At 37.5% G+C, this 26,566-nt stretch overlaps 1 protein-coding gene across 1 annotated transcript; it reads left to right on the top strand.

Moving 5' to 3' along the window:
- The first annotated feature begins 30 nt into the window (after nucleotides 1-30).
- On the top strand, nucleotides 31-25,351 carry STXBP3 (syntaxin binding protein 3). Its single transcript, XM_055815478.1, has 19 exons — nucleotides 31-100; nucleotides 5,325-5,374; nucleotides 5,898-5,979; nucleotides 8,202-8,278; nucleotides 8,905-8,983; nucleotides 9,959-10,059; nucleotides 12,085-12,239; nucleotides 13,130-13,220; nucleotides 14,194-14,318; nucleotides 15,672-15,776; nucleotides 16,325-16,382; nucleotides 16,599-16,664; nucleotides 17,165-17,245; nucleotides 17,891-18,029; nucleotides 18,597-18,703; nucleotides 19,181-19,279; nucleotides 20,160-20,245; nucleotides 21,853-22,001; nucleotides 24,107-25,351. Exons 1-19 carry the CDS (start codon nucleotides 58-60, stop codon nucleotides 24,196-24,198), a joined length of 1,785 nt encoding a protein of 594 aa, XP_055671453.1. The 5' UTR covers nucleotides 31-57; the 3' UTR covers nucleotides 24,199-25,351.
- Nucleotides 25,352-26,566: the final 1,215 nt, after the last annotated feature.

The raw sequence follows: 26,566 nt of genomic DNA, 5'->3' as shown, positions 1-26,566 counted from the left end.
GCGGGGCCGGGCGGGGGAGCGGAAGGGAGAGGCGCTGAGGCGGGGCTTGCCAGCAAGATGGCGCCGGCGGTGCGGGGGCTGAAGAGGCTGGTGTGGCAGAGTGAGTGCGGGGGTCGGCTCCCCGTCCCCTTCCCCCGGCGCTGGGAACGGCCTGGGGCCGCTCGGTGGGCGGCGGTGCGGGCCGGCGGCGTTCGTTGCTGCTGCGGCCGCCGCCGCCGTTGTCGTCGTCGCTGCTGAGGCGTCGCCTCCCTGTAGCCCGGCGTGTCGGGGTCGGGGGTCCCCCGGCCGCCGAGGCGGGCGCCCTGGCGCGGCTGGAGGCGCGTTAGGCGCAGCGCTGCCTGGCGGAGCTGAGGCGGGCGGCGGGAGAGAGGGGCCGGGCCGGGCCCGGGCGGCTCCGCGGGGAGCCCGGTATGCGGCAGCGGCCGGCGGTGGTTGCGCTTCCCCGGCTCTTTCGGCTGGTGCCTCGTCGGGGTGGCGGGAGGCGGCCCCGGCTGGCGGCGGTGCCGCAGGTGCTGCAGTAATAGCACCTGGGTGGAAACGTGTTTGCCGTGTTCGGAGATAGGTGAACTGTACAGCCACCGTGCCCGCTCTGGAAGAGGTTCAGCTGAAGTCAGGTTTTCAAGGGCTTCCCTGTCGCTTCGAAGGGGCGGTTTTGGAGCTCCCGGCTTCAGAAGGGGCGCTCTGGGTGTCTGTCACCAAGTGGCACTGCCTGCTTTGCATTGGGCTTCACAGTTTTCAGAAGGAAAAGCTGAAGGTGTCCCCAGGTACTGTCATAAGTAAACTGCAGGCTTTTATTACCATGTTCAGGAACAGGTTCTACTGGTCTTTGTTACAGAAAATGAAGTTGTAACTGCTCCAAGTCTTCCTGGAGTAGAAGGGCTAATAGAATTTCAGGTCGTGTGAGACCTTTGGGGAAAGGCATTAGCAGCCACCACACACTAGGCTTAATAGTAGTGAGGTTGTGACTCCACGAGCAGCTCGGTCAGCCCAGCGACTGTCACTGAAATGAGAAGGTCCTGCTGCTGCCGTGTCTGCGTTCCCCTCGGCTGCCACCTGCAAGCTCCAGCCTGCCTGCTTGCTTGTGTCACTGGGAGAGAAAATAGAAAAAGGGGAGAAAGAGGAAAACAGACTGTTCTGTGGTGTTCAGGCCTGGATTGCTGATACCTGTAACTTGCTTGCAAGAGTTAGAGCCCTTCGTTTAAAACTTGACCTTTAAAAATCCCTGCTTTTGTTGCTTTGCTTTGTCCTATCTTGCTATGTGAAGTCATTTGTGTTTTTGACTGTAAAGCGATTGATTTGTCCTGAGGTGTTTTATGGAAAACTGGACCTTGAAAAGAGGGAACTTGATCAGAGCACTAGTGCATCCTCAGGGTGTATAAGGACTTTTGAAAACAGCATTGCCAGTGCACACAAGATGGGGAAGAAAAACATTTATATTGCAAATGTTGTGAAAAGGAATGTTTTGAAAGAGGCTGTTAGATAACGAGTTACTCTTGTCTTTCCAAGGCTACAACAATGGAGACTGACAAACCAAGTTTTAGACGTTGCCTGGCACTTTGTTTATGGATAATTCAAGGCTATAAATGCTGCTTTCTGAAGTTGCAGCAAGTGTTTTAGTTGGTTGCTTTTTTTTTTAATGGTTGGTTTGTCTGAAAATAATGGCTCAGTGATGCTGTTGCTTCACTTAGCAGGTTGTTGTCAGCGTGTGTCTTATTCTTGCCCTGTGAATAGGCAAAGAAGTTGTACCTGTTGTGTGTACAAAGACTGTTGTACCTATGCTCTGGTGGGGTGCTGTTAAAAACCTTTCTTTCCATCATGATAGTCCTTTCTGTAAGATGCAATTTGAACTGAACCTAAGCAGAAGTGTGTGAAAAGGTTACTTCACCAAAGTTTGTTGCCAGTGAAATTGACAATTAGGGGGACAGGGGAAGCTACCTGTATTTAGGAGGCAGTAGTTCCTGTGGTTAAAACTAAAAAATTAACTATATACTGCATCTCTGTGTGTGTGTCTGTTAACAAGGTTATTTCCGCAAGGAATTCTGCATTAATTGTGTTTGTACAACTTTAAAATGTGCTCTGGTTTTTTGTAATAAGATTCTGGCTTAACCATAGATATCTGTATTAATTTTTTTAAATGATTCAGCATTTCTGTAACTTTATTTACCAGGGCACTGGCTTACAGTGAAAGCTGGTTTAGCCCTTTCTTCAGGAAGTGTGTTATAAATGGGTCATTAATTTTGCCAAGGTGCAGTTTGTTTTTGGGTTTTTTTTTTTATTTGGTGCTTTTTTTTTCCGCACACAGGGATTTAGCAGTCTGCTGTTCTGTCAGGGTTGTGTGTAGTTCTGAAATGGATTGGGAAGTAAAAGTAGAAGAAAAATGCTTTAAACTAATTGAAGGTATTCAGATAAGACAAAACTAGAGAAGGTAGTTAGGATGTGTGGTTGATATGAAATTTGAGAGAAGGAAACGGGACCTTAAACAAGAGTGGAACAGTATTCATACCTGGGTTTATGATTGGTTTTGGTATGTTCAGAAGACTTACTGGAGACAGCTGAGAATCTGAAAACTAATATATTTGGATAAACTGGCTCAGGTCGAGGACAAAACAAACAGCAGTGGGAATGTTACAGTGTATTTGCCCCTGCATCTGGTACACGGTAGCTTGGAATAAAATTTCTTTTCATGGTGGGAGAAAGCTGACTTCTACTTTTAATTACAGAAATTAACTTCAAGACACAACTGGATTATGTATTTGTGTGTTCTGGTTTATTTTATAGGGAAGTAAGGTAAAGTATTGTAGAAAAAATATATTTGAGATTTTGGACAAGGCTGTCAGGCACTCAGTTTAGGAAAAAGAGCTCTGTATAATGCGAAGGACTAATTCCTTGATAAGAGTGTTCTCAGAAAACATGAAGGTTAATGAAGCTTTCTTGAGGCTAAAGATCTGTTCTTACATCTTGTGTACAGACCTAGAAAAATGTAATTTAAAAATACACAGTATGAAAGTGACAGGAGAAATGTGCCTGTATTGCATCTGGGGTTCAGGTAGATGAATAAGTTACCTTCTCTTGGTAAAAGAAATAGATCTTGGTGGCAGCTGTGGAGTGGTGAGTGTTCTGCAGTTTTCTAGAGAATGTATCCAAAGAAGTCACGGGAGTGTTTACAGCAGGCTAAGCAGCCCTAGAACTTGTTGAAAACTGAATTGTGTATAACGGGAAGAATGCTGAATTGGAAGCAACCCAGAGGGCAAGTTTGGGAAGTGATAATGGATTTTGGGGAGTTGTATAAGCAGAGAAAAGTTCAGGAGAACTGAGCTTGGGTTCTATTGTTTAGCAGCATCAGCGAAATAGACCAATTGCATTCCTCTTGAAGCATGTGCTTTTTGCTAAAATTACTTCTGGACTAGTGGTTCTGTCAGCTTATTAGATGGAGCAGAGTGTGAGGTTTTTAAGTTTCTATGAAAAATGTCAGGTGCAAAAAGTAACTTGAACATGTTGGAAAGCTAAAGCATAAAGTACTTTTCTTTCAAAAGAAACTTGCACTATACAAACTTTCACACTAGCACATCTTTGTAAAACATAACCACGAGAAGCATGCAGTGTGACATTTTGGGAGTGCTGTGTGCTACGCAGTGTTAGAGTTGGTGAAGCTGAAATGAAAGCTGGATGAGCAGGTAGGCTGCTCAACTGGAAGAAACTGAGTTCTGAGCACTAGAAGTTGAGGTGTCCTGATTTCAGTGGGAATAGAGTTAATTTTCTTCTTAGTAGCTGGTACAATGCTGTGTTTTGGATTTAGTATGCACTGATGATTTTTTTGTTGTTGTTGGTAAGTAATGTTTACACTAAGTCAAGGACTTCTCAGTTTCTTATGCTCTGCCATTGAGGAGGCTGGAGTGGCACAAGAAATTGGTGGGGGACGAAGCCAGGACAGCTGGCCCCAACTAGCTGAATGGGTATTTCATACCATGGAACACTCAGTATATAAACTGGGGGAAGCTGGCCAGGAGCTGCTGACTGCTGCTTGGGGACTGGCTGCGCATTGGTCAGTGAGTGGTGAGCAATTGTGTTGTCCATCCCTCGTGTGTGCGTGGGGCGTTTTCCCCTTTTATTCCTCTTTCCTTTTCATTACTGTTAGTTCAATTATTAAATTGCTTTTAACCCATAAGTTTTACCTTTTCCCCCATTCTCTTTGCCATCCTGCTGCGGGAGGGCAGAGTAATTGAGCTTACATGGTACTTAGTTGCCAGCTGGGGTTAAAACCACGACATGAAGGGAGAGATGGAGTGTCTTGTGATAGTGCCACATCAAAGGGACTTGGACATAAGAGACTATATTCATATTTATAAGCACTGAGGAAACAGGTGTACTTCTATTGCATGTGCACCTAATATTCTGAAACTTCTTATAGTCCTTTCGCTTGGCAGTAATCACAAAACATGTGTTCAGTTTGCTTGTTTATATTTTAGGCTTCTGTTTTGTTACTTTCATCTTTTCATTTGGGAAAATGGTCCAACTATTTCAATAGGCAGCAGTAGTCATCAGCTTAATCTGAAATTCTCTTCTCTGGTAAAAAAGCAGAATTGTCAGACCTCATTATTCCTATGTTTATAAACACCAAGTTTTAAACAGTTCCCGAAATCTTCTGACTTTTAATTAATACATACCACTACTGTGAGATCAAATCTGAATTAGCCTGATGACATCACTCCTGAAAGTTGCAGCTCAGTTCTGGTGATCTTTAAAAGCTGTGGGTCATAATTAGATGCTGAGTCACGGACAAGCATTTTGATAGACATTTTTCACAAAGTTGTCACAGTAGGAAAAGATAATGGATACCTTGTTTTAGGTAACTTTAAATTCCTGAAAGAACTGGTATTCTTACGCTTATTCTGGAATTCTAGAGAAAGAACAAGGACATCTGAAGTTAGCATATATTTTTTACAATAGGTTTATTTGTGTGTGTGTTGGTCCACCTGCCTTATATTAGAGAAGCTTAAATTTTTTTGCATATGCACAATCAATTTAGTGGAAGAGCTCACTAAAAAAATAGAAAGTGAAATGTTTCTAGGCCTGTGAAAATTCAGACCGATTTTTATGGAGCTCTTTATTATTAGTGAAAGTGAAAAATTTAGCTACAACTTTCTGAAATGGGCAGGAACAGTTTCTGGTCAAGCATTCTGTAGAGGTATTGATTGCTGTAGGGTTTTTTTTCTTAAAACTTTATTCTTTTTGAGGTCTGTAAACATGAGTCTAAATGGGTGAATTTTATTTTTTTTGGTAACAATTTGATACATCTAACTGGTAAACTGTATTTCTTCCTATAGAGCTAAAATCATCAGTATTTGATGACTGCAGGAAAGAGGAAGAATGGAAGGTACAGTTTTGCTATAATTTTTGTAAGCATGTTGGAATCACTTGAAAAATCTGTAATCTGTATCACCGAGTATACAAAAAATAAGTATCATTTAATGGCTGGCATTTTCACTTAAAATTGTTTTCTATCCAAGTAATGGATTACAGTTCTGTTAACTCAGATCTCTGTATAAAATGTAATGAAAAACCTAAGGGCTAGTACAGGAAGAACAAATGGTCAGTTGTCTCAATTATTTTTTTAAGTTCTGAAAAGAAAATTAAAAACTGTTTCTGTTTATCTTCACTTTTCTTTTGAAAGATTTGTACTTTATTATTCAAAAATTTTACTGCTGTGCAATACATGTGAAGCAGGATTTAGCAGTGCAGTTTCCCACTGCAATGCTGCTATATGCAGGTGATGAAAAGACGGAGTAATAAAATAACTTCAGCTTCAAACTTCCATGGCAAGCTGTTAAGGAAATAAAATGGATTTATTATAACTGATTGATTAATCTAAATACTTGTGTGGTTTTTGATATATTTAGATAATTCTTCTAGATGATTACACTACTAAATTATTGTCACAGTGCTGCAAAATGACTGATCTACTGGCAGAAGGTATCACAGGTAAGCACAATTCTTTTAATATACAGATGGCAATATCATAGTGAGAAAAAGGGAAAGAATAATATCGATGGTACCCTTGCAAGAAATTGTCTTAATATGGTTGATGAAGGCAAGTAGCTATGGGATGTTAGACTAGCAGGCTTTTTGGCTTGTACAGTAATTGCCCAACTGTGATTTATTTCTTACCTTTTTAATGAAAAATGGAATGTTTCTCTGCCTAGAACCGAAAATGCTCTTTAAAATCTTTTGCTAAAGATGGCTGTAAGTGTTTTTTTTTGTGTGTGTATGGTGTTGGTTTTGTGTGCTTTTTTTTTTTTTAGTTTTGGTTTGTTTAGATTTTTTCTTTTGTTCTAGGTGGTGTTTGCTGTGTGTTTTTTGTTGTGGTGTTGTTGTTGCCTCCCCACCCCGGTGGTGTGTGTGTGTTTGCTAATATTCAGGATGGGGTAAATGAGAGAGTTATCTGTCACAGGGTGATTTTTTTAATGATATTATCTGTCAGTTGAAGTTAAGGAAAAACAAGAGCTCAGTAAAAAATTAAGGGCATGTTAGTAAAACATACACAAATAGGCAAATTGTTCTCTGCATTTTTTCCTAATGTGCTCTGTAAATCAGTAATATCTGCTGCTTTGAATTCGTCGATGCTCATGAACAGGTAGAGTTAGGATGCAAATGCAGAGAAACTTAAGTACTGAAGCCAAAGTGTGAACAGGAGACTGATAGACAAACTGAGAGGTGCTCGCAAGCAAGTGGATGTGATGGAGGCAAGAATTTAAATTTATGTTGTGCAGATATATTTAGACACCTTTCAAAACAAGAGAACTTTCTGTAATTTAAGGAAAACCAACCAAACCCCCAGACTTGAAACTCAGTTGTATCACGATTGCTTTAACTACAATAAGCCCCTAAGCAATGTTAATAGTAATTAGATTGTCTGGAACGTTTCTCCTGTGCCTTGATGTTGGCCATTGTTAAAAGTGATTAATAGATGGATTGTGATAAATCTGTTATGCAGTATGCCTATTAAGTTAAGACTTTGTTTTGCTATGTATGTTTCAAAAAATATTTTCTTTCTAATAAATGTCATGGGCTTTTCTTCCCTACAACTTAAATCAAGCATGTTTTTCCTATCATAAAACAGTTTTCAAAGTTCCTTTTTACAATTGACCCTAATGTAATGTGTGTTAGTGTATCATCCTGCTGAACATCTTTTTGTGCCTGTTTTTGAAAGTGAAATGAATATGAAGAAGGTTAGTGATCTAGGTTTAATTGGCTTTAGGTTTAGATTTTAGAAACACTTTTGCAAGAGAGCATTATTTAGACTTATTTTTTGAGGAGTAGCAAGACTCTTATTCCAGCTGTTTAGTATAACATGATTCTTCTGGAAGAATAATAGCAAAGCTGTATACATTCAACTTTTTGGAGTGTATTTTTAGTAGTGAAAAGTACTGCTTATCCTTTGTGAGAAACTTCCAGTGAGCATGTACCCTGTTCATCAATAAGAAACCTTTTAGTTAGTACACTACTGAAAAGAACCTGTCTTTCCACATCCAGATATCTGACATTACTCATCTTCCTTGTTCCTCCCCCTCAAAATTAGTGAGCAACACGAATCTCCCCACGTTCTCAAGCTAGTGTGTTGCAATGCTACATAGTTAAGACTTTATTAAACAGAGGAAACCAAGAGTTGAGTGAAGCTGATTTGCTGAAAATGTCTAATTTGTGCCTGCAATTATATTGAAACAGAGTAAGTGTACAGGAAACAGGCAAACAAAGGACAAGAAGAGGCTCTAGTCCAAAATGATGCCCTGCATAGTTTCATTCTCTCTCTCACCTTCAGTGTACTGGAAAAAGAGCCATCTTGCCAAGGCAGTTCTCTGGCAAGATAGTTCATACTGGGCCCCGTAGTTTGAGCATGTTTGTATTTCAGTACCTTTCTGTGTGAGGGCAGAACTCTGCTTGTGTGGGATAGTTGGAAATACTTAGCTTACAAATTCAGTTGACATTAGACTGAGGGTTGGAGAAGTCTTGTGATGACTTGCTGTATTTAAAATAATAAATAAAATGTCAAAGCTCTCTTAGCAAAAGATGGGTGTTTGCCATTAATCTTGTGGACAACTTGATTAGTGTTACTTTATCATCTCTGTACTACAGTATGTTTGGTGCTTTCCTTACACATCCATAAAGCTCTTAATTATAAAAATGTAATATGTCCTTATTTATAGTGGTGGAGAACGTATATAAAACCCGTGAGCCTGTTCCACACATGAAAGCAATATATTTAATAACTCCCACCAAAAAGGTTAGTAATTTAAAGAGAATGAGCAAGATCTTTCAGACTGAAAAAGCAATCTTATTTTACATTATTTACTACGTATAACTATACGATACTTTTCATTTTGTGTGATACTTGTGTGCTGCTTAATTTTCTGTAATGAAAAGACAATGCAGTGTTGCCATAGAGTATGTTGCAAACATGTACCTTTTGCTCAATGCCTCCATTGTTTCATTGCATAGATCTTACTAACCTCACTGAAAGAGATGTTGTATCAAATAATGATGCAATACATTAAGCAACAGAATTCTAAGTAATGACTCTAATAAAGGATTACTGTTGTTTCCTAAAAATTCTTGGGAGAATAAATCTCAGCACTGTTACAGGTGGAAAATGATGCAGCTGTCTTGCTTTGTGTACTTCCTAAAGTGATCTGGGTGCATGACTGACCTTCTGTAACTATTTATTATTCTTGGTCTGGAATTAAAAATCTCTAAGTGTTTTCTTTTCTTGTATGTTGATTTGCAGTATTCCTAAACAGGACTTGGTAATTAACAGGGCAGGAGGAGAGGAGGGAAAAGATTTGTTTGGTGTGTGAGGAAAGGCAAAACGCTGTAATGATTATTTTTTTATTATTTTTCTACCCCCGCAAGTCTGTGGATGGACTTATTGATGACTTCATCACCAAATCATCCAGCAGATACAAAGCAGCATATGTGTATTTCACTGACTGTAAGTAAGCTTTTGTGTTGTAGTTTGATAACTTTATATAGGTAAATAAGTAAGCTTCTTGAATTTCTTTGCTATAATTTAGTACATGAAAATTTTGGGTCCTGTTTCTTGAGGGAAGACTTGAGACTCAAGTCATTAACCATATTTGGCTTGCCAAGCTGTGGCCATCATGCTGTGTGGCAATAGTCACTTCTTTCCCAGTTATTAAACAATGTTGATTGTTCCCGACCTTAGCTTTCAATTTAGGTAATCTAGTTTTATTTTTGAAGTATTCCAGTCTTCCCATATGTTGGAGAATGTGGAGGAAGACAATCTGAGTAAAACTATGTATCTCATATAAACAAAATAGTACTCAAAACTATAAATGCATGAGACTTTGCTGCAAGAACAATATTTTGTAATTGGTTATTTTATGTAGCTCCTGCAGACTTGTGAGCCAGCTTTTTCCCCTTGCCTGAAAGAAGGTGCCTACTAAGCACTTGCATGCGTGATATAAATTGCAAAGCAGAGACAATTAGTGCAAATGGGGTTAATGTGACTGCATGTTCCTCTGCAGTCAGTCAGCGTGACTAAAATGGCGTGTAAAGAAGGAAGATGTTGTTTTTCCCTTTAACCTTTTTGTGGCTTGGGATATGTTTTCTCTCTCAAATATGAGAATTAATAGCAGAAACTTTTGCTTGGATAAAATAAATATCCTTCACTGCTGCCGACTGCTAATTAGTGTTCTACAACTTCACTTGCCAAAAACTAGTAAAAAATGACCAGTAATGCTTCTTCAAAAAGGTCTCAAATGCAAAATAATGATTATACATTCCCTTTCACTCTAGGGAGATTTGGCAACTTGTTGCATGTGACTTGTTAATTGGCTTTTAGTTTAGAGTTATCTGCTCTGAGTACTCTAAGCTTATAATTGAGTTAACAGCTGGAATGTGTATAAATGATTTATACTTGGAATCCTTTCTTTTTTCCCCCTAGTTTGCCCTGACCACCTCTTCAATAAAATTAAGTCTTCCTGTGCAAAGTCAATCAGGAGATGCAAGGAGATTAACATATCCTTCTTCCCATGTGAGTCTCAGGTAGGTTTCATACTTTATTTCAACAGCAGAAAATAGTCTGGAGGACTCTTTTCAAGTGTTGTTGAACTTCTAGAAAACAGATCGTAGATTGTTTGTGTGTTTGTTTTTTTTTTTTTTTTAACTGACAAACTATATGTGAGACCTATTGCTGTTTTGGCATATTTCCAGTGCATGCCTATAACTTCCGGATGAAAATAAATGCTCTTGTACTCGAAATGTTTGCTGCTCACACTTAACCTCTTTGCAATACTTGGAGTCAGTTGCAGTAGAGACGGGAGAGGCAGAATCTGTTTCTTAAGAGGAGAGAATTTTTCTGGCTTGTCTTTAGCAAGCAGTAAAGTTTGTTACTGCTTATACTGAGGTGTTATTTTGGTAGACTAGGTAGGTTGGTGCATAGGAATGAGTAGAACTAACTACTTGGTGAAAAATCAGAAAAAGAGAATGAATGGATGAAGGGGAGGGGAACAAAACCAAAGCCTCACTGAAAAAGAAACAAACTAAGAACTTGGCAAACTTTTTATTGAGGAAAATGTGGAAATGCATGTTTTCTCAATTAAATATTTGAGACCACCAGTGAAAAACAATGAGTGGTTTCCACTGTGTTGTTTCACATGGGTATTGTGTTGAGAAATGATTTGTTGCTCATGCACTTCAGCAGGCACAGAAGGCTGAAATGCACTCTGATACTCACCGGTACAGTGAAGCCCCCAAACCCTGCCTGCGATGGGGAGTTATTGGAGTAACTGTTAATGTCTCTTTCAAGTCTTGTGTTCTTCAAACCTTCTGAACATAGCAAGGGTCAGAACTCTTATGTATGCCAAGTGGCGGGTGAATATAGGAGAGGTTGCTGCTATTTGTGTCTCATTGTGATGCAGTTTCCTAGTTTGAAGACACACTCCTTTTTATGATGATTTTTTCTTATTTAGATTGAGAAGCCATCAGAGAATAACTAGTGTCCTGGTTGATTGGTTTGTTTTCCAGTGGTGGTGATCTTCCCAAGCTTTGTTTCAAACTGGTTTTGGGATTCTGCTAAAGCTGATTGTAAGAAAAAGTTTTGTAGCTTCCCCTACCAAATAAGGCATGAAAAGATTTTGTTGTCCTGGTTTGCTGGAGGACTTGCCGTGAAACTAGAAGTTGGAGCTACTTTTCTAAAGTTAAAAATAAGCAGCACTTAGTCTCTTCTTGTTTTTAGTTCAGTGTTCTCAGTATTTTGGGTTGTAAGAACATTTTGAATCCTTAGCAAAAGAACAGAATGTCAGCTGGTTTTCCTGACTTAAAATCCCTGGGCCTGCTTTCTGGGGTGGTAAGAGTAAATAATCAGGCCGAGGTCTGGGCAAAGTCCAAGTGATTATCTGCTGAAATGAAACAAACACCTTTATCTGGATGAATGTTCTTCTTTGACTGTATAGTTACAGAGTCCATCTGAAGCTGGAGAAAATCCATTTACTGACAATGTGATTTGTTTCCATTCCATTGAGTGAACTGTTGAAAAAGTTTTTATTCTGCTTAGTACTTAATCTTTTATTAAGGTTTAATGTAACTTAGGAACTTAAGTTCTTGGCGATAAAGTCTTCATATAATAAACAGATACAATATGTAAAGTTCTATTTTAAAGAAATTTGGCTTGATACCTTCTACAATCATTCTGGTAGTTTAGCTTGCTACCTTCTGTGATCATTCTGATATTGCATTGTATGGCTCTCTATGAGGCACTGGATGGTATTTAGTTCAGCCTGTCTTGGGTCTCTCCATCTGTATAGACCCTAAGCAATTTGAAAAATATAGTCCCTTACATAGGGGCAGAGAGTAATAGAGGAAAAAAGTATGAGAACAAGAAGCAAATGAGCTCAACAGGACAGAGAAAGGGTACTGAGGTATGGGTGTGGTTTTGTTCATTTTTTTTAAGTTGATTGTGTATGGCTTTTTGTTACAGCACATATTTTTAAAGTATTAGCCCATCTTTTACCAGATATTTTCAAAATATACAACTTAAGCCTTTTTTTTTCTTGGTTGTGCTTTACATAGGTATTTACTCTCAATGTCCCAGATGCATTCTACCGCTGTTACAGTCCAGCTCTAGAAAAGACAAAGGATAAAGATGCTGTAATGCAAGTAATGGCTGAACAAATTGTTACCTTATGTGCCACACTAGATGAGAATCCAGGTGTGCGATATAAAAGGTGAGGCAAAAATAACGTTGTATAGTGTAGTTGCTTTCACTTTTAGGACTTCCCACATTGTTTGGTTATAGCTTGAGGTTGCAGCATAGTTTCTTTTATTGTGGGTGCATTGTTTTTAATCCACAGCTCCGAAGTATGGAGCGATAGGAATTTGTGAAGTGTAGACAGAGCAGTGAATTACTTCTGTGTGTATTCATATAAGGGTACTTCATATACCCTGTTCTGTTAATGAGCTGCCCGTTTCATGTTTGGTCAGTAGAATGACACTCTAATGTGTTGCGTTCTAATATACCGCGTGCATAATACTGTAACAGAACTGCTGCTGTTGGTAATTTTGCAGCTCTGCTTGGCATCAAGGTATTCATAAATTGCTGAGGCAGATGGAATCAGGATTTCTTTGTAGTAGAGGTATTGAGAAGAATACCTCTTTTGAGCTTTGGATCAAAGAGTAGCATCTTTGAAGTCAAAATAGGCATCTGAGATTATGCTCAAGAATTGCATTCTGTGGTGTAGCATGAAGTGGTGCCTTATTCTCTGCAAAGGTAATGAAGAAATAATTGCTTGACTCTTTTTTTTTTTTTTTTTTTTTTTTTTTTTCTTTTTTTCTTTCTTGTTTCCCGCCTCTGAGTGAGAATTTTAGGTGCTGGGTCATATGCCAGCTAATGTCAGTCTTTTGGCTGAACCTGTTTCTGCTGTGTGAAATACCTGAAGCATTCAAAGAGTGGAATCGTAATGTAAGAGTGAAAATATATTGGAAATACTTAGAATGGAGTTCAGAAACTGCTCGTGAAATCAGAGGATCAATCTAGGGAGTTCTTTCTGTTTTAAAGGTAGCATTTTTAGTGTTTTGATGAAGAAATTTTTATTTTTGCATGCTTCCTTTTTCCCAGAGGACCATCTGATAAAGCCAGCAAACTTGCACAGCTTGTTGAAGAAAATCTTGAGAACTACTACAAAACTGATGAGAAAAGCCAAATAAAGGTAAAAGTGAACAAAAATGTTTGCATCATTCTTTGTAAGTCTGAGGGGAAAAAAAATATCTTTGGAATATGTTTTGACAACAGGTTCCACAAAACCAGATTTTATTTATTAATGAAGGCAACTGGTTGCTATTTGGTAGTATTTGTGTATGAAAGTAACTTGAAGGTAGTAACTGATACTGTAAATCTGTATGTAAGTAAATCTAACTTGCGTGATCAAACTAATGGCCATTGAAAAATTGGACCTGTGATAACTTAGGGGGTGATGCAAACCTGAAGTGGCTAACTTGTTTTAACATCACCTTCTATAGGGCTATGTGTAGAAGGGACTTTACTGCAGAATTGAAGTGTCTCCCGTTAAGGGATTTATTGTCCACAAAGATACAGCTTTTCACATAATTTTGATCTGGCACTACAGATCGGGGCAGATGAGGGTAGCTGCCTAAATGCAGGAGTATGGGGTAAACCATACAGCCTGTATGGAGTAAACCACACTGACGTTTCACTGTGCTACAGGAATAAATGTATCTGATGCTACTGCCACTTCACTAAATCCCAAAATGAAACTTTCAATTGAATGTATAGAGATCGTTTGTTTGGGGTTTTTTTCCTGTATTGCAGCACAGTATAGACAATCTCTGAAATACCAAAAATAAACCTATTTGTGAAAAGTCAGTGGGAGGCCTTTTTTTGTGGTGGTTTCTTTCCCTTTAGATTTTTTGCTCATTAGGTGAGGTTACTGAATGCATTGCAGTGGGCTAAGAGCACTGCCTTAAAACTAGATTTAAGCCCACTTTGTTGTGGTTATCATCTAAACGTTTGTTTCTATCTATGTTGATAAACACTTGGACCATACGTTTTAGTTTTTTCCAGTTATTTTTTAAATGTCTGTAGTACTGTAACTTGAATAGACTTAACATGCATTAACTTTGTACTGCGTGTTTTGACTTTACATTTATTTGATGGCTTTCTAGGCTAAAACCCACTCGCAACTAATAATAATTGATCGTGGCTTTGACCCGGTATCAACTGTACTTCATGAACTCACCTTCCAGGCAATGGCATATGATCTGCTACCAATTGAAAATGATACTTACAAGCAAGTACTTTTTTTTTTTAAATCTAAAAGCTTTATTCTTGATTATAAAAATCTAAGGAATTGTTTAGCTGAATTGCACCATTGCTATATTACCTGTTTATATTACATAAGCTGCTTCACTTATTATTAGTCTTTTCTCCTGGATTTGTAACTGCTTCTTTTTAACCTTAGATGGGATTAGGTGTGATCTAACTGGCATTCTTCTAAGTTTTCAGTCTAACAAATTGCATTTCTGTAAAAACAAGACTAGACTTGAAGCAAAACCTTGGTAGTGCACATTCAGATTCTCTACTTCTTTCATATTCTCAACCTTCTTGGCCTGACAAGGCAAACAAGACCAGTAATCGAATCCTGAGAAAAAGCCTAGTTATTTCTCAGCAACGCTCACTTTTATAGTTCCAGTCACTTAATTTGTGTAGCTGTTGAGATGCACATTTAGGTAAGCCCTGTTCAATTCGTAAGTGTTATTTTATCACTGCTTGGAATAGTATGACCTCTTTTTACGTAATGTACGTGCTTTGCTGTTGGATGGTTCTGACACCAAAGATTTCGGTAAGGCTGTTTTCTGTTGATCTCGTATGCTGTAGTTGGTCTGATTGCCTCATTGTTTTAGTTAAGCAAACAGGAATGCATATCTTCTGTCAGAAACACTGAATGAATATTTTCATAGAAAATGTAGAATTACATGAATCTGAAACTTTCTGGGTATGAAAATGCAGCAAAGTATGTTTTCGAGGTAGTCACGATCTGACTTGCGCAATTAATCTTGTAACTTTTTTAATTTTCTGCTTTCTGGCCATATACACTGTGAGTTTCTGTAGATGTGAAAAAGTTATGTAGTGTGATTGCTGTCTTGCTGTATGGGTTTATTTCTATTTGTAGAAAAGTAATAGCTGAATGCTGTAATGCATGTTTCTTGTGTATGTGAAGTAATTTGTCCTACATAGTCTGTTTTGTTGGTGAATGGGACTTTATTTGCACTTGGCAATCTCGATGTGTATTGCTTTGCACACAATTGGCATTTGAAGCTGAAGAGAAATTGAGGTGCACGTAAATGTATGATTGAAACTCTAGTTAGTGTTGGTTCAAAAGAATGTCCAGAATTCTTGCCTGCAAGAATCGTTCCAAAATTAATCTATCTTCTTTGTTCAAAGATGTAATCTGTAAAATCCTTATGTAAATTTTATTGTTGGGCAGTAGCTTGGCTTGTAAGTTAAAACCTGTGTATGTTACTGGTATTACTGTGTCTGTTGACTAAACCATAACAATTAATACTCTTTAAGTTATGAGAATGGGATGGCGGGGGGAGGCGGTGGCCCAAACCAAACAACTGTCTGAATTTTCTCTTGGAAGATACAAAACAGAAGGACTTGCTGGGAAGGAACGGGAGGCAATTCTGGAGGAAGATGACGAGCTCTGGGTGAAGATTCGGCACAAGCATATTGCAGATGTGATAGAGTATGTGAATAAATAACAAAAACTAAGTTTATGCAAGTTTATAAAAGTTTCTTTGAGGGAATGCATTTGAGCTGTTAAGCAGGAGTACAGGCGGTAGTGAAGATGGCTTGCACTGTAGACTACATCCTGTTAAATAACTGATGCCAGGAAGAAAACATACTTTGAAAAATACAGTATGCACAGAGGTATGCAATTTTACTAATATTAATTACAGTTCTTAAGGAAAATGGAAATAAAATTATTTCCTGAGAAGTATCTTAAAATTGTTTAAATCTGAAGGGATTATTTTGCCTAAAGTACTGGCAAGTTACTGCATCAAATGACATTATGCATGTATCATAAACGGAATGTTTAACTTTGTTTCCTTTATCAAAGAACACTTTTCTGTAAAGTAGACCTGTATGTGCAGCTTTTACTTTCATTCAGAAGTTCTTGTTGAGCGGTCCTTTTAAAATTTTAAGTAAAGATCTTAAAATTTAAGAACTGTGGTGCTGTTGCATTTCATTGATTTCCTTTTTTTCTTTTTCTTTTCCTCTCCTCCCCCTTAGGGAAATACCAAAACTTTTGAAAGAAGTTTCATCAAAAAGAAAAGCAACAGAAGGAAAAGTAAGTTGTTGAAATTAGTGTTGTTTTTCCTGGTAGTTTAATTATTTACAGCTCATCAGATCTATGTAAATTCATGGACTTGTAGAAATGGAGGCTTACTCAGTGGTGACTTTTTTGGCGGGACAGGGAGTAAGCAAGGCTGCAACAGGAAGGGAAAAAAAAGTATGTCAAATATTGGGCGAACATTTTTTTTTAACTTGTATCGTTTCTTCACAGTTATCGATATCTGCTCTGGCCCAGTTAATGAAAAAGATGCCGCACTATCGTAAAGAGATTAGTAGGGTAAGGGGTCTTTTGTAACAACAGCTTCACAATAAATCATTTTATACACTGTAGTTCTGTGGTGTTGAGGTCTGGTTTCATTCTGTCATTTTCCTGTTAGGTGTGCTATATTGCTTTTCTCCAAATGAGTATGTTCACCTACTGCAGAATTTTGAGAAGAACTTGTTTGCAGGTGTTTCATTTTAGTATGTAAAAAGCCTACTTAAACGATTTTTGTACTTTGAGGATTGAAGATAGCAGAGTAGTGTAATGTTCTAAAAGGTATTATGGGGGTTAGTCTCTCAAGTGAAGGGTAAAGCACAGAAAATGCATGATGGTACTGAGGGATAGTTGAAGGATTGACTCTTGTACCCAGTAAATGATTGCTTGATGTGTTGTTTTTTTTTTTTTTGTTCCCTGCCCCCCCCCCCCCCCCCAAACAAACAAACCAAAACCAAACCAAAAAAACAACCAAGTTACAGCATACATACATGTATGGTTTTTGTTTTTTGGTCTTCTAGCAAGTTGTTCATCTTAACATAGCAGAAGATTGCATGAGCAAGTTCAAATCTAACATAGAAAGGCTCTGTAAGACTGAACAGGTATGTTTTTTTAAAAAAATCCAAAACGAACCACAAATCAAAGAAGTGTGTGAATGTGACACTTGTTTGCAGGAGTAGATGTTGCTTTAATGGACAAAAGTAGTGTGTCTCTGCCTTTTGCTTTTTTTGCGATCACTTTTTGAGGTAGTAGTATTAAAGCTAAGGGAGTTATACAAGGCTCTTACTCTGCCAGTGAAAGATGCTTCTACTTTTGTTTTTTGGTCTTTGAATCTGGCTAATTTGTTTAAGGATCATCTTTGTTTTCTTTGTTGAAAACACCTATGAAGTTGTCTTACTATGTTCTGTAGAAGGAAGCCTTTTTAAAGTGTCTGGGAAAAGCACTTGTTAGGGTTAGTAGTACAGTGTAATACCTCATCTCATTAAAAACTATAACTTCTATTTATATTGATTGTAGTTATCAAATGGTTTTACGTGTTCGCGTTGCGTAGTGTTATCATAATTCTGTAACTGTTGAAATAATTATTTCAAAGTTTTTTCATGCTCAGTTTTAATTGATGTAGCTTGTTTCATGAAACCTATGGTTTCATTAAAATGCCTTTCAAAACACACAAACCAATGTTGTTTGTTTTTTAACGATTACTCACTAAAACCATGTTTTGGTTTTTTTGTTTGTTTTAAATTTAGGACTTGGCTCTTGGAACTGATGCAGAAGGTCAAAAAGTGAAAGATCCAATGAGAGTCCTCCTTCCAGTTCTGCTCAACAAAAGTCATGAGAGCTATGACAAAATTAGAGCTATTCTCCTCTATATCTTTAGCACAAATGGTATGACAAGCTGCCCTATTTTTTTTTTTTTTTTCTTCTCTCAGTTCTATGGACTTCAACCCAAGTATTGGGATAGTCCAGTATTTTTCTTTAACTTAAGCATCTGTATTGGAGTTGATGGCCAAGTTTGGAAGAAATACTGTCTATCCTGTGTAGTCTTTCTTCTCTCAAATTAGTACCAAAGATACTATTGGTAAGGAGTTAAGAGATTCAGTACAAGTAGCATCATTCCTGTGCTTGGGTGTGTGCAACAGCTCAAATTTGCTCCTTTTCACTTCCTATTGAAGCTGTTAAAGGGTGGTCTCCATGTTCATTGCAACCTGAAAACTAAGTCGGTGGGGAGAGGAAGAAATTGGCAGAATGTGGGTCTAAGGAATCTGTAACATTGAGTTTTGTCTCACAAATGGAGCATTTACAAAAAATTTGTGTAAAATACTATGTTAAACTTAGACTGGCCAAACAAAAAAAAAATATCCTGGACTAAATTAACAGCCCAGAATGTGAGACAAAATTGGTCTTATTCACAGTCACGTGGTAATTAAGCTGTACTTTTTCCTTGTATTGAAGGAACTACCCAGGAGAACTTGGACAAGCTGATCCAGAATGTACAGATAGAAAGTGATAGTGATATGATAAGAAATTGGAAATATCTTGATGTCCCTGTTATCTCTTCAGTAAGAATGTATTTATTTATTCTGTAACTTCCTACCACCCAAACACTTGTTACAGCTCTTTCAGCAACTCTTAGTGGTATTAACCAGGGGTGTTTCATGCGTGTTTTTTTTGTTGGTTTTTTTTTTTTTTTGAGCAGGCAGATACTAGGAATTCTTGTTTTTATGATATGTCTAAGTGGTAAATCTGTTAAACAATTAACATGAATCATTTTCAAAGAAAGATACCTATAACATTCCCTCCAAAATAATCAGATGGTGACTTGAGCTAGTTGGTTTTGGAAAGTGCCAACTTAGTTGCTTGTCTCTGAAGTTAGTATTTCCAGTGTATCCTGAATTCTAGAGGTATTAATTGTTCTTTGTGGTTATTTCTTTTAAAAGTCCTACTGATTCCCCCCTCCCCCCACTAATAACTGGGAGTAAGTTTCAAAAATACAAATACATTGTATAATAAAGCCATGTTCTGAAAATCTTTTTCAGTCTGCTGCTCAGCAGCATAAACACCCAAGAAGGGATCGTTCTTCAGAAGAAACTTTTCAACTTTCTAGGTGGACGCCTGTTATCAAAGATGTTATGGAGGTATATTTTACCAACTAGTTAATTCATGGGTGCAGTGCAGAAATTTACTCAAGTGAGCAGTTCTAGCTAGTCTTTTGAAATTCCGTAGTATCTTGAGTTACTTTTTTTAAATACATCTCTTGAGCAAAGTGATCACTTCTAGTCTGTCTCTAATATAGAATATCGGACTGCTGTTTGTTAGCAATGCTCCTTTTTGGAGGTTGTTCTGAAGGTGAAGCAAATAAAAGTGAAAGCAAAAAGTCCTTTTGAACAGCTTGTCCTGTGACTGACGGTGTTCAGTGTAATTTAAAGATCTGGATTTTTTTTTTTTTCTCCAGTGCCTCTTTAAACTGCAATTCAGATCATAAACTGTAGGTCAGGAGGGGCTGGAAAATGTTACTTGCCAGTTCAGTTGATCTGTTCTTAAATCTCTTGTGAAGCATCACTTGACGGCTGATGTCAGAATAGTGAGTTCACTGGACCTTTAGTGTTGATGCAGTGCTGTCATTCACAGGTTCTTGGTGACTTTCACATGTTCATTCGTGTCTGCAGAGAACTTCTCTTATATACTGCTATAGAGAAATTAAATATGAAGGTTACTAGAGATGAAAAGCTGCTAGTGAAATCTGAACAGTTAAATCAATATCATGCTTATAAAGAAAGCATATACGCTTCCAACTTCTTGTGATACCAAAAAGCCTTGTAGTAATTTTCAGCATTATGTATTCTAGCATTTTGTTACGTAGGAGTGTTGTTCATGAGATGCTGCTTGCAGTTGGATATCCTAAGATGTTGCATGTGTGAGCATTAGATTCCAGTTAACTTCTTTACTGGGAGTTGAAACTTGTTGGGTTTTAGGTCTGCGTGGCTCTCTAAAATAGATATTTGTTTTGCCCTTCAGGATGCTATAGAAAACAAACTAGATTCAAAAGACTGGCCTTATTGTTCCCGGTGTCCTCCTACCTGGAATGGTTCGGGAGCAGTAAGGTAAATGGTTTAATTTTCTGACATATAATTTAGCCATTTTTCAGTGTTTTTGAAATGTACATTCTGAAGTGTTATGGAAGTGTGCTTACTAAGTGGTGAAATAATGTATATAAGGTGATGTTAATGAGTAAACTCTGCATTTTTATTTCACCTAAAACATAGTGAACTTAGTTGTTACTTTAGTAACTCTTCTTAGCTGTATACAGCTTGTTATTTGGAGTATCTTCCTTTTGCTTCAGAGTTAGAAATAACATTTCCATATTCCCAGAATGAGAAGTTTAAACCATTGAGCTTTTTCATGTGAAGTAGTTTCAGGAATGGATTATCAGTATATGGTGACTTTGGCAAAAGAATGTTTTCATTTCTTCTGAAAATTATTTCTGCCGTGGTAGTGGTTGTGTTTTTCTTGAAGTTAATGATTTCAGCAAGTTAAATTCAACTTCTGTAGCTGTCTCATTAAGGAATATGGGCCTGTTAGACATTTGACCCCTGTTGTCAGGTGATGATTTAGAGAAGGTGTAGGAAAGTCAGAGAGGTCTTGAAATCAATTCTCTGCTAATGAATGTGGAATGATGTGTTCCATGTACTTGCATATTTACTGAGTAGCACTGAAGTGATTTTTGGAATTTTTTTAGCTTGCCAACTTGTACTGTCCCTTTTTCCCCTTTTTAATCCCACTGGCTTTTGAACCTGATGACCAATATCTGTGTATGTGACAGCTTTTTCACTTTTGGTAGTGTTATTTAAATAGTGAGACAGCTGAATTAGAGAGAAGAGTGTTTCTGTCACAGGAATGCTCATTGCACTAATCGGGTGGTGGAATTTGTAGGGAGGGAAACATTATACATATCCTAAATGTGAAGGACCCACTTGAGTTGGATTTTCTACCTTTCTAAACAAAAGACAGAAGGTACAGATACGTAGCCTTAGGAAAACAGTTTTGTTGCTTCCACTGCTAACCAAGCTGTTGACGTGTCCTTATGTTCCTGGATGATCAGTGCAAGGAAACACTAGAGCAAGTCCCTGTGTGTTGTAACTGGATCCTTGTCTTACAGGGTGGTGAAATGTGGGAATCTTTTAGGCACCCCAGCAACGAGAGATCAGGACTGCAGATGATTTTAATCTGAATCTGCAATTATTAGATCTGTGTTAGAAAGTATGATGGGTTTTTTTTGTTCCTAGCTGTCTGAATCTTCCGTGATAACAGCCAGATTTTTATTTTATTTTATTTAGACATTCCGGTCATATTTGGAGGCTGAAATACCTAAGACTCTATTTTTTTCAGATGAACCTCTCGTGAAAAATGCCATTGGAATTACTAGCATGCAGAATTAAGCTGCTTGGTAGAAGTCCTTTGAGTGTTAGCTGTGTGTGCAGCAAGGTTTTCACTTTGTATTTGTTTTCCCCCGTTGTGATAACTGAATAGTTTGAGTAATGTGCTAACTTGTTTTCATTAAAATTCTTCTAATTATCAATCTGTCTGAGTTCTTTTGCTGAAACTGTAATCAAACCATGAACTGCGTGACAGACATTGTTGCTGCTTGAGTGTATAACTTTTACCAAAATTAATTACTAAAGCTATAAAAATGTCATCTTATGATCTACAGTGCCCGCCAGAAACCTAAAGCGAGTTATCAAGATGAGCGAAAGAGTAGTGCAAGGCTGATTATATTTGTGATTGGAGGAATTACATATTCTGAGATGCGCAGTGCTTATGAAGTTTCTCAAGTCTACAAGTCCTGTGAAGTTGTTATAGGTAAGCTTGTCTTGGGAAAAGGGCGGTATGTAGGGGTTTTACTATTGCGTGTTTCTTTTCTTACAGTCCCTATGTTCAGTAAACTAATACTATAGTCAGTGTATTTCTTAGAATATTTTCAGTCTAAGAGCATAGTTTTATCTAGAATGTTTGATATTTGGATGGTTTTTTTGCAGCAAGATTTTAAGAACAATAAATACAATTATGCTCTATAGAGGAATCATTGTGAATTATATCAGACAAACGTATTATTAAAGTAGCCTGATGTATAGCAAAAAGAATTTAAACAGATCTATATTTCCTTGTGTTACAGTTTCCTCACAGACTTTTGCATCTGCCTGTGCTTTACCTTCAGCTAGACTTATTACTGTCCATTGCTTTTGGAAGTAGTAGGAAAGCTGGCAGACAAGTGCAAAATCACTCGCTTTGGAAGGAGGGGAAGTATTAAAGAAAACCAAAACCCCAAACAAACCAACCCAAGTCAAAAAACTTTTTTCAGTGTTGCTCAGTTGACTTTGTAACATCTTCTAGTTTTTGTTAGGTTTCTTCAGAGAATTTACATAAACCATGCCATGATTTATAGCTTATGCCCTGAAAACTGAAGTAATCTCCCTAATCTCAAGGTTTGGCAGTAAATGCATGGATTTCCAGCTGTGGTAGCAATCTCTCAGTTAATACTTCAGAGGCAGCAAATGCTTGTTTCATTGGCTGCTGTGCTTCAAATAATAATTTCCTGTAATGCTATTTAAATTTAGGTGCTAAAACATTTGCATGATAGAACAAAAAACAGAGCTCCTAGGTACAGAACTTTACCAGAGACCTGTATCCATCTGCAGTAGCAGCTGGTGTCTGAGTGCATGGTCATCTAAAGCATTTGAAACCACTTGAGATGCCCGATGTCTGGCAATTAAAATTAGTGTTGAGTTTCAAAAAGGATTCATCTATCTACCATAATTCTAATTAAAAAAATACTCTTCCCTAAAGCCATGACAGCCTTGATTCTGAGATCGAGTCTGTTACCTCATAATAGCAGGGTATTATATCAATAGGGTATTAATAGCGTTGTAGCTCTGTGTGTGTGTGTGTGTGTATGGTTGATTTTTTTTTTTTGGTTGGTTTCCTGTTTGCTGGTTTCATTGGTGGTGGCTCAGGTAGGTTTAATGCTGGTCCTAGTTTTGAGTTGCAATGGAAAGACTAGGACAACAGGTATGTAGTATAACAAGACTGTTTCTTCATCTGAGACTTGTTTACAAAGCCATGTGTAGCGTAGGTTGCTCTTTCACTGTAATACCCGGTACTAAACACAGCACCGTCTTCCCTTTTGTATAGAGATGATTCTTGTAATTTTGTTCATAATCCTGATTTCTGAGGGAAGGTGATAACCGCTAAATTTCCGTGCGACTTACAGGAAGATTTTCACCTTGCAGTATTCCTGATTCAGAACTCAAGGAATATTAGCCCATTCAGATTGATGCAGCTAAAACTAAAGGTTCAAGACAGCCCTAATGAACAGTTAAGAATTCCCTTTAACTGTAGGGTGACCCTTCGTGGCAGAAGTTATAATCATTTTCTCTGAGAACAAGGGAGGTAGTTGTGCAGTCCTGAAGAATAATGAGGATTTTCTTTGCGGCTCCAGACTTCGGATTTGTTGCATTTTTTTCAAGGAAACGTTAGTCAGTAAAAGCTAATTTGCTGTAACTGATATTTCTGTGGAAAACTACTGTTCGTAATAATCTTTAATCCAGGTGGTTTCTTGATTCTAGGATAAAGCCTGTCATTAACTCACCCTTTCACAAAATGGGCAGATCTCTTGCAGGCTGGGACAACTGCATGCAGCAAATGTGGCTCAGGTTCAAGCCGATGTTTCAAACCCTGCAGAGCAGGGACTTGAGACTGGTATCCAAAGTAAGAGTCCTAATCTGGAGGTGTGGATGTCTCAGTGTGTGGAAAAGGGTCACTGCCTGCCTAATGGTGACACTTACATGATGGCACTTTGTATGGTAACATGTGATGACACTTTGAACTGTTGTATTTTCAGTTTTCCAGATACTGTGAAAAACACTGGCCTGGAACTGATACTGTTAATACTTATGTTCTTTTGTCAGGTTCTACTCATATTTTGACACCTAAAAAACTACTGGATGAAGTGAAGAGCCTTAGTAAACCGAAGGATATGGCCTGCATTAAGGATGAATAGAAATGGTGATATTTATGATGCATTAGGAAAAAACAAATAGTGCATACATATTCTTATGGAATTGACTTTACTAAATGCAGGACACTAGATGGTTCTTACTAATGGAATGTCACTTTATAATTTAAATATGCTGCTCTTTTGGGGGAGTAGAAGGCAGAGCTAAAAATCAACTTGTATGTTTCTTAGGTTGTAGGTAGTATACACAGGGTTACACTGTAAGTGCTTTTTCAGAAGCATGTTCATTCCTAACAAATTATGCTAAAAGTTATCATAATTATATATAAACTGGAATTGTCTTTGAGAACTGTGAAACCATTCTATAATAGAGTTTATTTCTAAAAATGACTGAATTAAAAAGGGTCTGGGTTTTTAGGTAGAGGCTTCAGAAGAAAATGTGTAAATATGAGTGTATGGTAAAAATATTTCACGCGTTACAGTTTAAGAAACTGCACTCATCTTCTGTATAATAACTCACTGAAAATTCTTTAAATATACATAATTGAAAAATCAAAAGGTTTTTTTTAGGTGGTGGTGGGTAAGGTAAAAAGTTAATCATAGAAGTACTGAGCAGTTCTAGTTTCAATAAATTACTTTGGAGAAATCCTGTCAACTGTGCACTGAAGTACACTTTATATTTAAGTATATACAGGGTTTATTATTAAAGCTTTTCACAAAACCTTAATTTTTTACAAACTTCCTTATGATTGTGTCTGCATAGTATGTCTGTGTTAGAAGTGGAGTTGCCTGTGATATAGAAGTTCCAAAACTTTAAGCATAAAGCCTCTTGTTGAGGGACTGGGGACAGGGGAAAAAGGGAGGAAAAGAAGGGAAGCAGCTGAATCTCTCAGATGGCTTGGTAATTTGAAAAAGAAAAGCAAACCAGACACTGAAAGCTGATGTACTTATGAGAATTTACTGTTTTCTTCTGCTTTGTTACATACTAAGAAAGAAATACATAAAATTGTGTTGAAGGGGATCAAATAAATTCTAAATTTTATTCTGTAATAGTGGTAATGTTTAGAATTGTCTTAGAAAATGACTCAAGTAATTAAAATTACTCATCTTTTAAAGGGATGTTGTATTGGTGTACCTTGAAATATTGGTTTGCTGTATGTAGAATCTGAAAAAAATGTCATAAAAAATAGATAACTCATGGCTTTTTCTTTGCATTTTTCCCAACTGTAAGGGTACTCGTTGGCCTTGCAGAAAGGTGGTTTTGTTTCTTTTCCCTTAATTTTGCCCTCGGGTTAAGAGAACATTTTTGCTAGGTAAGTTTATTCAAAGTTGAATTAGAAAGTGGAAAAAGGTAAAATTCTGCACACCCCCCCCCCATCAGAGAGGAACGAAATGGGAGAACATTATGTAATTCTAAGATGTTGCAGGACGTGGGGCATGATGAGGATAAGTGGCTGTAGCTTTCCAATGCACCTACACAAGTTAGGGATCTAATGAATGCTGACTTTATTTTCAACACAAATGCAGGAGCAACACCTTTATAAATTAATTTGTTCATCAAACTTCATGTTTATCAAAACTAAAAAAAAAAGAAAAAATAGCAGAAATATCTATAATGTTGTTCAGAATTCTAGCTTCTAACTAAATACTGCAGTAAAAATCTAGAGTAAAAGTACGTATTTAAAAATGCTATGTCCAACATTTTCTTACTAAAGATGAACACTTTGAAATCAGTATTGAACAATTATGCTTAAATGGTATATAGTCCTTACACTTTGGCAAGCAGAACTAAGTTCAGTGTAAAAGCTGTATATAGTTGCAATTTTTTTCCTATTCCCAAAGCTTAAAAGCAATAAATACGGAACAAAACAACTGGTACCAAAACGTCATATTTAAGGACTGAAATAATGGATTTTGGTATTACATAAAATCCATTGTACTGATGTCTATTTGTTGCACAGAGTTGCAGAAATACTTGAGATGTTGGATTACTTTTGCATATTCAGCAGTTAGACTTTTTCCAAGTGTCTGCTTTAGGGTTGAGTGCTATTACCAGCTAAGAATTTGATAGCTGATAAATACAAGACTAAGACTTTTGAGTTTTGGAATCCATCCCCCACTTTTTCTAGAAGGCAAAACCAAACATTACTGTAAAGATAGATTAATAGAGATGCTTTAAAATAAGAAAGCTGACAGCAGTATGTAGCCCAAAAAAGCTCCTGTTTTCTTACAGAAGTGTGTGTGTTTGTGTGAGTTCTTGTGAAGATGTGTATTTTTTTACCTAAGGATTTTTCTCAGCCACTTCCTTCTACATCAAGAATCGTTATATCAGGAATGGGAAAGAGTTGTATCAAGATAAATGTGTCAGCCCCAAACCTAGTATTTTAGAGTACATGTACAAGATAACATTATG

This window comes from Falco peregrinus, chromosome 10, assembly GCF_023634155.1.
Source record: "Falco peregrinus isolate bFalPer1 chromosome 10, bFalPer1.pri, whole genome shotgun sequence".
NCBI lineage: Eukaryota > Metazoa > Chordata > Aves > Falconiformes > Falconidae > Falco > Falco peregrinus.
This window is presented reverse-complemented; position numbering and strand designations above follow the sequence as displayed.